The sequence below is a fragment of the Hemibagrus wyckioides genome, linkage group LG07 (genome assembly GCF_019097595.1).
Source record: "Hemibagrus wyckioides isolate EC202008001 linkage group LG07, SWU_Hwy_1.0, whole genome shotgun sequence".
NCBI classification, from domain to species: domain Eukaryota; kingdom Metazoa; phylum Chordata; class Actinopteri; order Siluriformes; family Bagridae; genus Hemibagrus; species Hemibagrus wyckioides.
The window spans coordinates 13,972,769-13,986,655 of NC_080716.1; the positions used below are offsets into that span (position 1 = coordinate 13,972,769).

General features: G+C 40.4%; 1 protein-coding gene across 3 annotated transcripts; it reads left to right on the plus strand.

The window, feature by feature from the left end:
• The first annotated feature begins 967 nt into the window (after positions 1-967).
• Positions 968-12,688, plus strand: LOC131356051 (uncharacterized). Of its 3 annotated transcripts, none has more exons than XM_058394805.1 (7): positions 968-1,133; positions 2,016-3,999; positions 4,113-4,276; positions 4,370-4,590; positions 5,084-5,213; positions 10,572-10,599; positions 11,279-11,379. In XM_058394805.1, exons 2-6 carry the CDS (start codon positions 2,031-2,033, stop codon positions 10,596-10,598), a joined length of 2,511 nt encoding a protein of 836 aa, XP_058250788.1. In that variant the 5' UTR covers positions 968-1,133; positions 2,016-2,030; the 3' UTR covers position 10,599; positions 11,279-11,379. The 3 variants fall into 3 exon arrangements, with proteins under 3 accessions (XP_058250788.1, XP_058250787.1, XP_058250789.1); XM_058394804.1 differs by lacking the exon at positions 10,572-10,599 and adding an exon at positions 11,468-12,688 and having other exon boundaries at positions 972-1,133; XM_058394806.1 differs by lacking the exons at positions 2,016-3,999; positions 10,572-10,599 and adding an exon at positions 11,468-12,688 and having other exon boundaries at positions 974-1,133.
• Positions 12,689-13,887: the final 1,199 nt, after the last annotated feature.

Consider the following 13,887-nt stretch of genomic DNA (forward strand, 5'->3'; position numbering starts at 1 on the left):
GAGATGAGATCAATTCCTGTCATAAGGTTAAGACGTTTCTTAAACAGTTCTGGGGAGGGATTGGATGTGCACTCTTGGGCAGACACCAGTAGCAGAAGGGAATTCTGTGAGTCTGGCCTTATGTTTTTTATTGCAATGGGAGGAGTATGGAATAATCTGTCCTCTAAGGAAAGCCTTCAGTGGCTACCAAAGTAAAGTCAAGAGAGTCAAGAGTCAAGAAGCTTTTATTGTCATTTCAACCACATATAGCTGACACAATACATAGTGAAATGAAACAACGTTTCTCCAGGACCCTGGTGCTACATAAACAACATACACCATATAATTACAAACAGAAGCAACAACACAAAGCTAGGACAGTCCTAAGTTTGTCCTAGCCACATAATGTGCAATGTGTGCAACTAGGTAAACTAGTAAAGACACATAAGTCAGTGTTACAGGTGGAGTGACCATCATTACAATCATACAGGATATGATAAGACCCTGATCAGCCCAAGACATATGAAAAGGCATATTAAACAGACTGTACCTGAACACAATGATTGTGAACACAGTGATTCACAAAATCAGCCTCATGCTCACCTAGTGCCACATATAAGTTCAACTTACCAGATATTGGTACCTTACCAGCTATTAACAGGCTGTATACTTGCTGATGTTCTCACAATCTCCCACCGCATGCAAATATGTTCCACTCGTAAAGAAACACAAACAGTTTGCTGTAAGTAAAGGTGTGGCTTCGGCGTGTCAGATTTGTAATACGTGGGTCAAAAAGCTGGCATTCACTATATCATCTACAGAATGTCTTTCGTATATATGCTTATCAGGAAAATCCAAGGGATTGTGTGTCTTTCCCAAAAAGGTTTTTCCTTTCGAATGATCCTTCTCGCATCACTACAAAGGGTTAAAGCGTTTACATCTGTGGGTCAGATTCATATTACTTTGCTCACAGCTGATTGGTCCAAGTTAGGTTTCAGTTCTGATGTCTCCGGCTGTGTTTCCGTGTTTCTTACAGTAGAAGGAAGGAAGATCATCTCCTAGTCCTTTTATCATCTTTAAAGAGAAGGACATTCAGACGCCTGTCATTTTCAGTTTTGCCTTCATTCACACTCTGAATCACAACCCAATGAGAAGTAAGTAAGGTTATTATAAGTATTTTTATAATTATGACTGTTGAGGGAGGGCGCCATACATTACTGTTTTCGCTACTACTGTTTATTTATATAAAACTTATTTTATTTATCTTGATTGTTTTATCTTGAGTTTTTTCATTCATTTTGTAAATGCTGTGTAACTACTACTCAAGTATTAACTATTACTCTTTACAGTTTGAAAAACTAAAATGAATAAGAGCAAGAGGCAGTAACCAACACAATCATCTATAACAATTCATTCTTACTATATTTATTAATAATTATTATAAATCATTATTTTCCCCTCTGTTTATTATTAACTTTAGTTGGTTTGATCATATTTTGGTGCTTCCTTTACTCAGTTTAGTTTGGATATACTGACTACACCCGAGAACCGATAAAACTTGTTTTCGTCAAAGTCAAAAGTCAAAGTGAAAGAAGCTTTATTGTCATTTCAACCATATATAGCTGATGCAATACACAGTGAAGTGAAACAACGTTCCTCCTAGACCAAAGGTGCTACACATAACAAAGACAAAGTACAGTGATGCAGACAAACATAGAGCCAAACATATAAAACTAAACTATACATACAACAGAAGTGCACAGGATGACAAGACAAGACAGTGCAGACAAACAACATGTAGACCGACTCTGTGCAAAAGAATAGTGTTGACAGTGAGTGCAAATATTAAGGTTAACATGTAAACAGGATCAATATAAAGTGTAAAGTGTAATGTAAAGTGACATATGAGTGCAAACAGGACAATTTGTGTGTGTGTGTGTGTGTGTCCAGCACAGTATAGTTCTCGTTGAGTCAGTCTCATTGACACAGTCCAGCACATATTATCTCACACATACCACCCCAATTTATCTCCACAGAACATTTAGGAGTCAATGGCATTCCATATACAATGGTCCATTCCTATTCCAGTCCCGGTTCCAGTTGAAGTTAAGCCAAGGAAAACACATCCGTTAATACAGTGCATTGTTGACAACAAAGCAAAGAAATTAAAGAAACTTGTTGGTGAATCCAATATTAATGGACTGTACTCTTCAGCAATCTGGAATGATGATGTTTCCCTCCTGACAGCAGCAGCTGTATGTGGGAATGAAGAGATTTGTAACTTTCTCCTGAGAGAAAAAGCGGATCCCAACATACTATCCACAAATCACCTAACAGCTCTGCACTATGCTGCAAATACTCCTGGAGTTCCACTGAATATTGTGAGAAGATTAATAGCTGCAAAAGCTAATCCAGATGGTCATCAACAACAGCCTTTTACACCCTTACAGTTTGCTGCCAGTAAGGACAGACTGGACGTGTTCAAAGCACTTATAGAAGCTGGTGCAGTCCCTGAAAGAACTTATGGGGTAAAACCGGATTTGGATCAGAAAGTAGAGAATCTAATTAATAAATTACCTGTAGGAAATAAAGTAGTAGAGAAATGCAGACTGTTTTTCAATTATGCTACTATGGTTCCAAGAACAAAACAGCCAGAGGTTTTTAACTTCTGTAAGGAACATTTTTTTGAGGAACATCCTTTTACACATATTGTACTTTTTGAAGGATATTTTAATGTTGTGGGCCCATCAACAGAACTGTATCAACAGAGTAGTATAAAGTGGTTGAAAGACTCCAAGAAGACAGACATCTACATCGAGGGATTCATCAAACGCTTTCCCAGAATTCCTTTTGAACATAGGCTACAGGCATTAAACAGCTTACATGCTGTAATTTGCATGATGAGAGAAATTTCCCCTCAAATATTTAATGAGATCTTACCCATTTTGATTAAATGTTTACTGCCAACTAATACAGTGCAGGGAAATATTTTTAATCCCCTAATACTAAGTATTCTTTGTGTGACTATGGACAAGTCCTCAAAGCAAAAGCCTGCTGCTGATAGTCTTCAGTATGATGTGCTTGAAACGTTATGCAATGCACTTATGCCTCTCACCAATCCTAACTGCTCAACTGATGTCAGCATTCTTACTTACCGTTTATTTGCTGCTCTACATGAGTTTGTCCCAGAGCACATTCATTTATGTGGAGTAACGTCGGTGCCTGAAAGGGTTCTTCTTGCTGTAGATATAGGAACAGATGATGCAGTTAAAGAGAAACTGCGAGTACTGGACACAAATCTCAGATTTCCGCAAAGCGTCAGGACTGTAGATTGCTTGGGTGAAGCAGCAGACAGCATGTCGTCAAAGAAGAAAAAGAAGAAGAAGAAGAAGAAAAAGAATGACAATCAACAAGACACTAGCTCAAAAGAAGATTCCAATACTACAAAGGCGTCAGTTCAGGAGTCGGATTCCAGCGTGCATCCATATACAACACACACTGAGGATTCACCAGTAAAAAGAAAATGGCTTTCATTGAGCCATCGATGGAAGCCCAAGCTAGAGAAACTTGCTAGCATAGAAGCACATGAGGTTTATCGCCTGAGGAATCTTACAATTGGTAATAGTTCTGAATTTGAGATAGCCAAAGGAAGTGATGGAACTCGTGTTTTTCTTGGACTGAGAGATGATGGCACTGAGGTAGCTGTCAAACGAATGTACAGGTCAGAATATCAAGACCTGAAAAATGAAGAGCAATTTTTACGGCTCCCTCAGCTTGATAATCCTTGTATTGTGCGCTATGTGGACTTTGCAGAGGATGACAATTTTGGATATCTTGCTCTTCAACTTTGTGAATACACAGTGGAGGAATACATTCAAGACCATTTGCCTGAAGACACTTCTCAGCAGCTACAGGTCCTGAAGAAAATAGTAAAAGAAGTGCTCTATAGCCTAAATGCTCTTCACAGCCACGATACGAACGTGCTTCATCGAGACATCAAACCTCAAAATGTTCTGATTGGTAGGAATCATATTAATTATCAGTCCTGTCTGTAATTATTGACATAATTAAAAATATATGCATGACTGGCAAATTTTTCAGTTAACTTTTTAATGTTATTACTTTTTTAACAGATACAACCGGAAAGGCAAGACTAGCAGATTTCGGCATAAGTCGAAGACTGAAGTTGGGGGAGACGACTTGCCGCACTTCTCCTGCTGGAACAAAGTACTGGAAAGCCAGAGAGACTCTTGAAGAGGACAGTAACAGTGGCTACAAGAAGAGTTCTGATGTTCAGGTACAGTATATTAATGATTAATATTGATTAGTAATCCATAATAGATATTAAAAAGCTTTTGGTTCTAACTGTTTTACCTCTAAACACATTTAGGTTGCAGGAATGTTAATATATTACATCCTCTCCCGTGGACATCATCCATTTGGCACAGGCCCTCGATGTGAGTGTAACATTCTTGATGGGAAGTACTCTTTGGTACACCTGGAGGATGAACTGGCAAAGGACCTGGTGAAGTGGATGATCAGTCATGAGCCAAAGGACAGACCTATTGTAGAGGAAACCCTTCGCCACCCATACTTTTGGCCAAATAAAGAGTAAGACATAACTAATTTCTTAGTTATATTATTGTGTATTATTGTTGTTATTATTATTATTATTATTTTTTTTTTTTGTTATTGTTATTTTTATATTTTGGATATGTTTGCATTGAATACACTGATTTTCAGTTCATTTAAAATTGCTGTCAGATTTCCAACTCACACTATTTACAGTTTGAATGCACTAAATTAGCAGTTCTCATGTTAGATGAATATTAACCCTGGGTTTTGACAAATTAGCCAATTTGTTTGCATTTTGATAGTTACAAAATGATGTGCTGATCTGAATATTTGTACAAAACAAAAAAAAGAATACAGTTTTTGTTAGCACTTAAACAAATGCTACAAATTAAAATTGTATATTGCCATTGCATTGTATATTCAAGTTGTATTTTAAATGACTTTCTTCAAATCCACTGCAAACAAATTTTACATGGTATGTTGCAAACGAATTTTACATGGTATGTTGCTTTTTATATAAAATTTTCAGTAAAATGGAGTACTTAAGAAAGCTGGGGAATGAACAGGAAGTGGGGAACTGCCGCAATGCTGATCCAGACCTCCTTTCTGATATTGAGGCTGTTACAGTAGGGAAAAGCTTCTCAGACTGGAAAACAAAAGTGAGTCAACCAGATTTTACTCTTTACATTTGCATTTACACTTCTGGCATTTGCCAGATGCCCTTATCCAGAGTGATGTACAAAAGTGCTTGAATTCTCTATCAATGAATACATTAACTCTGGTTTACTAGGATACATTGGATACCATCAGCTGTTTGTTTTATGTATTGTATGAATTTCTTTTAAAATCCTCCCAACACAAACAGGGAAACTCTTTATTTCTTAAGTCTCTCAGCCATGTTACAGTAGACAATATTGATTTGTCACTGTGTTTCTTTTAAGGTGTGTTTATTGCTGCATTTTGGTTATGAAATGTGTGCAAACATGTGCATTAATGTGTTTATGCAAAGAAATGTTTACATTCTGAAACTCGTAATCCAATGAAGCAGAAAAGTCCAAAAACCAGTAAATCCAAATCAGCGATAGCAAACAAATCCAAGAAACACTGGGCAAGAATCAGTAAACTATAATCCAAATCTAGGTCAACACACAAAAGGTAATCAGAAAACAAAGAAGCAGAGAAATGGCTTGATAATGTAACAAACACAACACTTTGCGTCTATGACTAGAAAACACACTGCTTAAATGCCGTAAAACCCTGGAAGTGTTCTTCATGGGTAGCATCAAAACTTGGGCGAGGGCCCCCTCTGGTGGGCAGATGCTGGTAGTGATGCTACCCCCTCCCCCCAGGAACACCTCCAGGTGTTCTACGTTGTGGACGCCCTCGGGTCCGAGGACCAGGTCGATTAGGATGTAGACGATGGAACTCCTCCACTATGGAGGGGTCTAAGATGTCATCAGCGTTTTACCTGTGTATATGTTTGCACCTGACACCAAGACAAATTCCTAGTACTGTAAAGTGCTCTTTGCTGATCCTTTGCTGTACCTGGCAATAAAAGTTTTTCTGATTCTGATTCTGATTCCTCTGGGCCATACCCTTCCCAGTCCACAAGACTGCAAGCGGTGTTTGTGACTAAGAGTTCAGGAGCGAGTTTACCCTGTATGCTAGGGTTCCGTCCAGCAGTGGTTGTGGTTCGTTGTTCAGGGCCGTATCGTCTCCCTGGGGGTGTGCCGGTTTCACTAGTGATATATGGAAGGTGGGAGGGATACGTCACTGGATTCACTTGACGGACCTGGAATCTGGGATGTGGGCACCTGTGGCGGTTTTCCTGTATCTTCTGTCATTGCACAGCGTGCTGTAGGCAAACGTGAGCACTGACCCAGACTCCCTGGCAATGCCGGATCCAGTCATCCATGGTGGGCATGGAAGGCTCATCTGACCACTAAAACAATGGCGGCTGGTATCATGGAATGCACTGGAAAGGCGTGAGGCTTGTAGACGAGTGTGTGAGTGAGTTCTGGGCATACTCAGCCCATGGGAGGAATTCACTCCAGTGTTGTTGCTCACGGCTACAGTAAGTGAGTAGGTACTTGCCAATCTCCTGATTTAGCCGTTCCATCTGTCCATTAGACTGTGGATGGTACCTGGAACTGAGGCTCACGTTTACCTTTAGGTGCGTACAAAAGGCTCTCCAAACTCTTGACGTAAACTGTGACCCTCGATCAGATACGATGTCCTCCGGGAGACCATAGACGCGGAATTTGTGATGAAACAGGGCTGTGGCAGTCTGTGGGTAAGCCTTTGAGGGGTACCAGCCGGCATGTCTACTGCCACTAGCATGGTGGTATATCCAGCAGAACTGGGGAGGTCAGTAACAAAGTTCACCGCAATGTAGGACCAGGGCCGGTTGGGGATGGGTAGAGGTTCTAGTAGACCAGTAGGGAGCTGTCGGCTGGTTCAAGTCTGGGTGCAGGTGCTGCTGGTGCTCACGTATTCCTTCACGTCTTGGGCTAGTGTGGGCCACCAGAATCTGTTGCTGTCCAGGGCCTCGTGCACCCACTGGATTACTTGGGGACAAAGAGAGGCAGGCACAAAGAGCTTGTTCTGTGGACAGGTTGGTCGCGGGAGTTCTTTGTTCTGGGCCTGTCACTGGGGCCGCTTATTGGATCATATCGGTGGGAGAGGGCGTCAGCCTTAGAGTTCTTTGTGCCTGGTTGATAGGTCATGGTAAACTGAAAACGGTGAAGAATAAAGCCTGTCGGGCTTGTCTAGGGTTCAATCTCTTGGCTTTTCGTAGATACTGTAAGTTAGCACCAGGGTATACTTTTCTGGGATTTCCATGGCGTTGTGCCAGCATAGCCCCGATTCCACAGCTGGAGGCGTCAACTTCGACAATGAAGGGTCTCTTGGCGTCTGGGTGTCTTAATATGGGTGCCATGGTGAAGCTGGTCTTTAGCTTGTCGAAAGCAACTTGAGCCTGTCGTCGTCCAGTGTAAATGCCATAGTTTTCCCCAATGCAGTAAGGTTAGGGGACTGGCGATGAAACTGTAATTGCGAATGAAACACTGGTAGAAGATTGCGAACCCCAGGTATTTCTGCAGCTCCCGTATTGTGGCGGGTTCTGGCCAGTCTGACTTGACTTGTCGGCGTCCATTTCCACCCCCCTTTGAGAAATGACATAACCCAGGAAGGTAATGCTGTCTCTGTGAAATTCACACTTCTCTGCTTTGACATAAAGTTAATTTTGTAACAGCCGGGTAAGTACTGATCTCACGTGACGATGTGCTCTTCATAGGTGAATGAGTAGATCAGGATGTCGTCTATATATGCGATGACACAGTCATTCCAATGAAGGCTTGGAATACTGCTGGGGCATTGGTCAGACCATATGGCATTACCAGCTACTTGTAGTGTCTTCCACTCATCCCCTGCTTTAATCCGGACTAGGTTATAAGCACTACGTAGGTCGAGTTTTGTGAATACCTGGGCCTCCCTGAGTTGTTCTAATGCTGCTGGCACTAGTGGTAATGGGTAATCAATGCATGGTCTCAGGCCTCCATCCTTCTTTTCCACAAAGAAGAAGCTTGCGGCTGCTGGAGACGTAGATGGCCGAATATAGCCTGCGGCTAGAGCTTCTTTCACATAATCCTCCATGGCTTGGGTTTCAGGATGAGAGAAAGGGTAAACTTTGTTTATAGGAGGCATGCTGTTAGGTAGCAGATCAATGGTACAGTCCCAAGGATGGTGAGGAGGTAGCTGCATAGCGTTTTCCTTACTGAACACTTCTTGTGAGTCCTCATATTCGTGTGGTATGAAGGCATATTCTGGAGTGTCTGGACTCTCCATGGAGGTTGAAAGAAATGGCGTTGATCGGATCTTGCGTAGGCAGTGGCTGTGACAATGGAATGACCAGCTGATCAGTTCTCCCTACTTCCAGGACATGATAGGGTTATGAAGTTGCAGCCAGGGGAAGCCCAGTATGATAGGGTTCAAGGGGGTTGGAATGACGTAGACAGTGATTTCCTAATTCGTCCAGTCTGGATGGTAATCGGATGGGTCCGATGGGTAATGTGGTCTCCCCCAATGGAGAGATTATCAATAGCCGTCACTTGCATGGGGGTTTGACATGGTAGCATTGGGAGGTGAAAGTCCTTACGCCGAAAGCACCATGGAGCCATGGGTATGATGCAGGATTACTTTTAACATCAGACAGGAATGCCACAGTTTGTCTCTCACCTTGAAACTCGTGGATTTCTCTGGACAGTTCATGATTCAGTGGCCTGTGCCCCCACAGTAGAAACACAGATTTCAACACTGGTGTTCTTCCAAAGGCACTCTGGTACCGCGTAATTGCATCAGTGCAGTACCCTCCTCACGTGGCCTGTGGGAATTCTCACGGATACATGAAAGGTGTTTATGCTGACGGATCAGGTTGTCCAGGCGCATGGCTGTGGTAATATATTCAGATAGGGTGATGTCGGTACTAGGGATGCAACAATACAGTTAACCCACGGTTCAATATGTACCGCGGTTTTTACCCAGGGTTTTTGGTTCGGTTCGGTTCGGATGGCTTGGCAAATTAAAGGTTTTTTTTCCATTATTCTTTGTTTAGGTGACGGGAACAGTAAGTATGTTAAGAAGGAAAAAACTGGTTTTAGTTGCAATTCTCTTTATTTTACTTAAATGCAAAAATAAACTAACACAATGGAAGTGTACTGAAAATAGTGAGATATAAAAATTAGCGCTTGTATGACTTTATTTACAGGAGACGGGTTTCCGCTCTGTAATGACCAGTCACTGTGAGATAACTCTCTGTTACCCCCGAGCTCCAGCTATCTGTTATTAGAGCAAGACTTTGTGCTTTAACCAAAGCGTTTTAAATTTTTTTGCGTGTTTTTTTGTAGAGGTCGGGAATAAAGGCTCCCGCTTCCACACAGTGATATCTCTGGGTGATGGAGCTGTAGATGTGTGGTCATGTTGGAAGTATTTCCATGTCAGTATCTAACTCGTGTGGAACACTGCTTAAACACAGTCATTTTTTGTTTACCGTTTTTGTTTCATCGGCATCATGGTCAACAACAAATGTCCCCCACCACAGATCTGAATCACGGCGCTGCTTCCTCGTGTTTCTGTCTCACTTCACCGCTCTCCAGGGTTAGAGTGAAATCTGACACCAGCATCACAAGCATGGTTACTGCCCCTAACTTTAGCGCTCACTGATTGGATATTTACTCACGGGGAGGCGTGTCTGTCTCAGCACATAGACATACAGTGCAGGCAAACACACACAGGAGGTACAGAGAGTAATAGAGCGCATGAAGAAAAAAAAATACACCCCCCCCCCCAAATTTTTTTAAAACGCATGGTTATTATTGTTTTAAGGAGAAAAACGCAGTTCACATGTGTATTGCACCGTGGAGGTCGTACCGAATGGTTCAATATTATATTGAGTATTGTGGCATCCCTAGTCGGTACTGTGACAGGCCAATCTCAGCCTGGGCTGGGCAAAGTCCCTCTCTGAACACCGCCAGTAATGCAGGGTCGTTCAATCCACTCTTTGCCGCCAGGGTGCATAATGTTACGGCATAATTGGCGGCCAGTTTGGTCCCTTGGCATAGTTCCGCCAGTAAATCCAAATCAGCGATAGCAAACAAATCCAAGAAACACTGGGCAAGAATCAGTAAACGATAATCCAAAGCTAGGTCAACACACAAAAGGCAATCAGAAAACAAAGAAGCAGAGAAATGGCTTGATAATGTAATAAACACAATACTATGTGTCTATGAATAGAAAACACGCTGTTTAAATGCCATAAAACCCTGGAAGTGTTCTTTGTGGGTAGCGTCAAAACTCGGGAGAGGTGTCCCTCTGGTGGGCAGGTGCTGGTAGTGACATTACAACTATTATAAACTGCTTCTGCTCAAACATTTACAAACATGTTGAAGCTTTGTATTACCTTCACTTTATTGTGTGTGTGTGTGTATGTGTGTGTGTGTTTTGTGTGTTTTCTTTTTAAGCTCCTTCGTTACAGTGCCTCTTTGTGAGGTAAACTCTCAGTTCTTTGCGATTTGTGACTGTGCTAAGCCGTTATGTTTGTGTAGTGTTTTCTGTGTTTCAGCTTTGCCTATTCTTATGATTCTGAATGATGCTTATACCATGGATATGGCTGTTTTGACTCTTGCCTGCTTTATATGTGTTGGATGCTGACTTGGACTCCATTTCTTCTGAACACCCTGATGCTTTTGGCTGTCCCTCATTTTTGTGATTGTTTTTTTTTTTCTTCGATTTTTGCATTCCCTGTTTTTGTGTTTCCCTTCTTTTTTGCCTGCACCTAGCCTTTGTGACTGTTTCTGCTTTTGCATCCTGTTTTGTAGTAAATCATTTACCTCTGTGAGTTTGCTTCGTGACAGCATGAAAGTGCACCTGAAACATCTTCAGGAATTGTGTGATGCAGTCATGTTAACAAGGACCTGAATCTAAAAAAAAAAGAATGTTGTGGAATCCATGCCATGAAGAATTCAGGCTGTTTTCAGAGCAAAAAGAGGCCCTACTCAATATTAGTATACTGTTAATAAAGTACTAATAAAATGCCCAGTGAGTGTATATCATGCAGTAGCCTGCTTTAGTGATTTTATCATGCAAATGTGATTCATGAGACTACAACAGAATACTTGTTTGTGAATCATAAAGTACTTGGCTTTCTATAATACCTGTTTCTCCACAGTTGCCCTCTGAGCTTGTGCAAAAAATTGAGGATAAGAAAAAGCCCTACCCGGAGAACACACTTGGTCTGCTGCGCTTCATAAGGATTATGCGTGAGCATTAGTGAGTTGTACAGAAAATATACCTTATTGATATGATTTTGTTTTGAATGTTTGTTTTGTTATGAATTAATTTTGTTCTGTTTCAATAGCGCTGAAGATGCCAAGACGATAGATTTGATGGCATTTTTCCCTGACCTTTTTGAAGCTGCTTTCATCATTGCCAAAAAGAGAGGCTGGATCACTGCGATGGAATTTATGCTTGAGATACCAGAGACATGACCACTTTAAAATGCTCAATTATGTCTCCTTTTTTTTTTTAGTTTATATTTTTTAAAAAAACACCACCCTAGTGACTATGAATATTTGATACAGCTTAATGAATTGTTAATGTTTTATCCCTGTAGCTGTGATTACAACAACCTGTTCAATAAGGTGGCACCAAAGTTTGCTCTTTTAAGTGACCTTCTGCTAACTTCTAATGCTGAAGTGAACACACTATGGGCATACACTCACTATCAGATGAGCATGCAAATTTCTTTGTATATAGAAATGATCTGATGCTGGATATCTCTATACATATTTTACAACCAGGGGTTTGGCTGTGTGACATTCACAGAATTTAATTTTAACAGTTCACAGTTAGTTGGTATGGGGTTGCTGTCTTTTTATACATCTTTTGCTTATATACATTTTTGCTGATCCCAATATGCTATCAACCTCAGCAATTTTCTAATTGTAATCATTATTGAAACATTGACTGTTAACAAACTTTCTGTATTATCTGACAATTCTAATGTTGCTGGGTTGTTTTTTAAGGTCCATTAACATGCCCTCATGAACTTGGAAGTGCCTTGCACCCATGGCACATATGACAACAATTTGTTTTTTTGTATTCACTCAGAACCAGAAATGAAATTGGGTGACATCACATTTCTGGGCAAATTCTGGTCCTGAAGTGTAAATCTGTTTTGATTAAGTCCCTTGCCCTCTCTAAGAGTTCATTTGATGTGAAATGGCGTTCAGGATTTGTTATATACTTTGTTATATTCAGATTTATATTTCTATCATTTATATTTTTACCATTGTGAAAAATAAATCAGTCCCTCCAGGATTTTGTAATTTACAGAAATTAATGCTATATCATGCAAAGTCTTCAATATTTGGCAGCGCTTGAAATTTTTCAAAATTACTGCAGATTTGGGCCAATATGTCTCATTTGATGTTATCACAACACAGTCAGCCAAGGCCCTCTTTGATTCACACGTGTCAAACATGACTACTGCTGTCATACAAGGTAATTACAAATGTGTCTTCACCGGTAGAAGTTTAAAAGAAGAATTCTTTTTATAATAAATTCTGTTATCAACATATTACAAAGAACGCAGACCATTTAATGAGTGTTGGGTAGGCTTTATTCTTTATTTAATCAGTTTAATGTGAATATCATTGGACATTGGAAAGGTATCTGGCAGTAGTGCCTCAGTGCACATTAACAGTACAATGACAGATTTCTTGCTTTTCCTGCTGCTGATATTATCTCACATGTTTAGTTCTCCCTCTAGTGGGTGGTCTGAAGCATAATGATGAGACTCTGTAGAAGAACAGAAACACTGAAAGAATCTATCCAGGTTTATAGTATTAAATAATAACAATAATAACATCCAATAATAAACATAATAACATCCAAGAGACAATTTGCAGACTGGAAATTTCACATGACACATATTTTCATTACTGACACATTAAATGATGTTTCTTTTTCTAGATGCAGACATTCACAAAAGAGTAAAGAGACTGAAGAAAAATGAGTTTGGTTTATAATTATGATTGATTTGAGGTTTGAAGTTTTCTAGCTTAACTAAGATAGGTCATGTCTATCCTTGTTTTTTATTGACTGTTCTTCTGATTGAATTACAGGCTTCAAAATCTAAACTACTATCTAATATAAAATGTTCTTTAATTGTTATGACCTTCAATTTCCAACACCTAAATCTAACACTAATCTGAACCTTAATAACCATCAGACAATTATCACACGGTCAGATATATGCTAATATATACACTGATCAGGCATAACATTATGACTGCCTGCCTAATATTGTGTTGGTCCCCCTTTTGCTGCCAAAACAGCCCTGAACTGTTGAGGCATGGAATCTACTAGATCCCTGAAGGTGTGCTGTGGTATCTGGCACCAAGATGTTAGCAGCAGACCCTTTAAGTACTCTAAGTTGTGAGTTGGGGCCCATGGAGGAAACTTAGAGAACTTAAAGGATACCTACAGGATGCATAGGATGCTAACAAGACTTAATGGATACTTTTGATAGATACTGACCACTGCAGACTGGAATACCCCAAAAAAGCTGCAGTTTTGGAGATGCTCTGATCCAGTCATCTAGCCAATACAATTTGGCCCTTATCAGACTCACTCAAATCCTTATGCTTGCCCATTTGTCCTGCTTCTAACACATCAACTTTGAGGACAAAATTATATAATAATATTATTATTATATTTACTGCCTAATATATCCCACCCACTAACAGGTGCCATGATGAGATGACTGCTCACTGC

Coding starts and splice junctions, on each gene's coding strand:
- LOC131356051 (XM_058394804.1), top strand. CDS start 2,031: ATGGCATTCCATATACAATGGTCCATTCCTATTCCAGTCCCGGTTCCA. Junction 4,591..5,083: donor TACTTTTGGCCAAATAAAGA/GTAAGACATAAC, acceptor TAAAATTTTCAG/TAAAATGGAGTACTTAAGAA. Junction 5,214..11,278: donor TCTCAGACTGGAAAACAAAA/GTGAGTCAACCA, acceptor GTTTCTCCACAG/TTGCCCTCTGAGCTTGTGCA.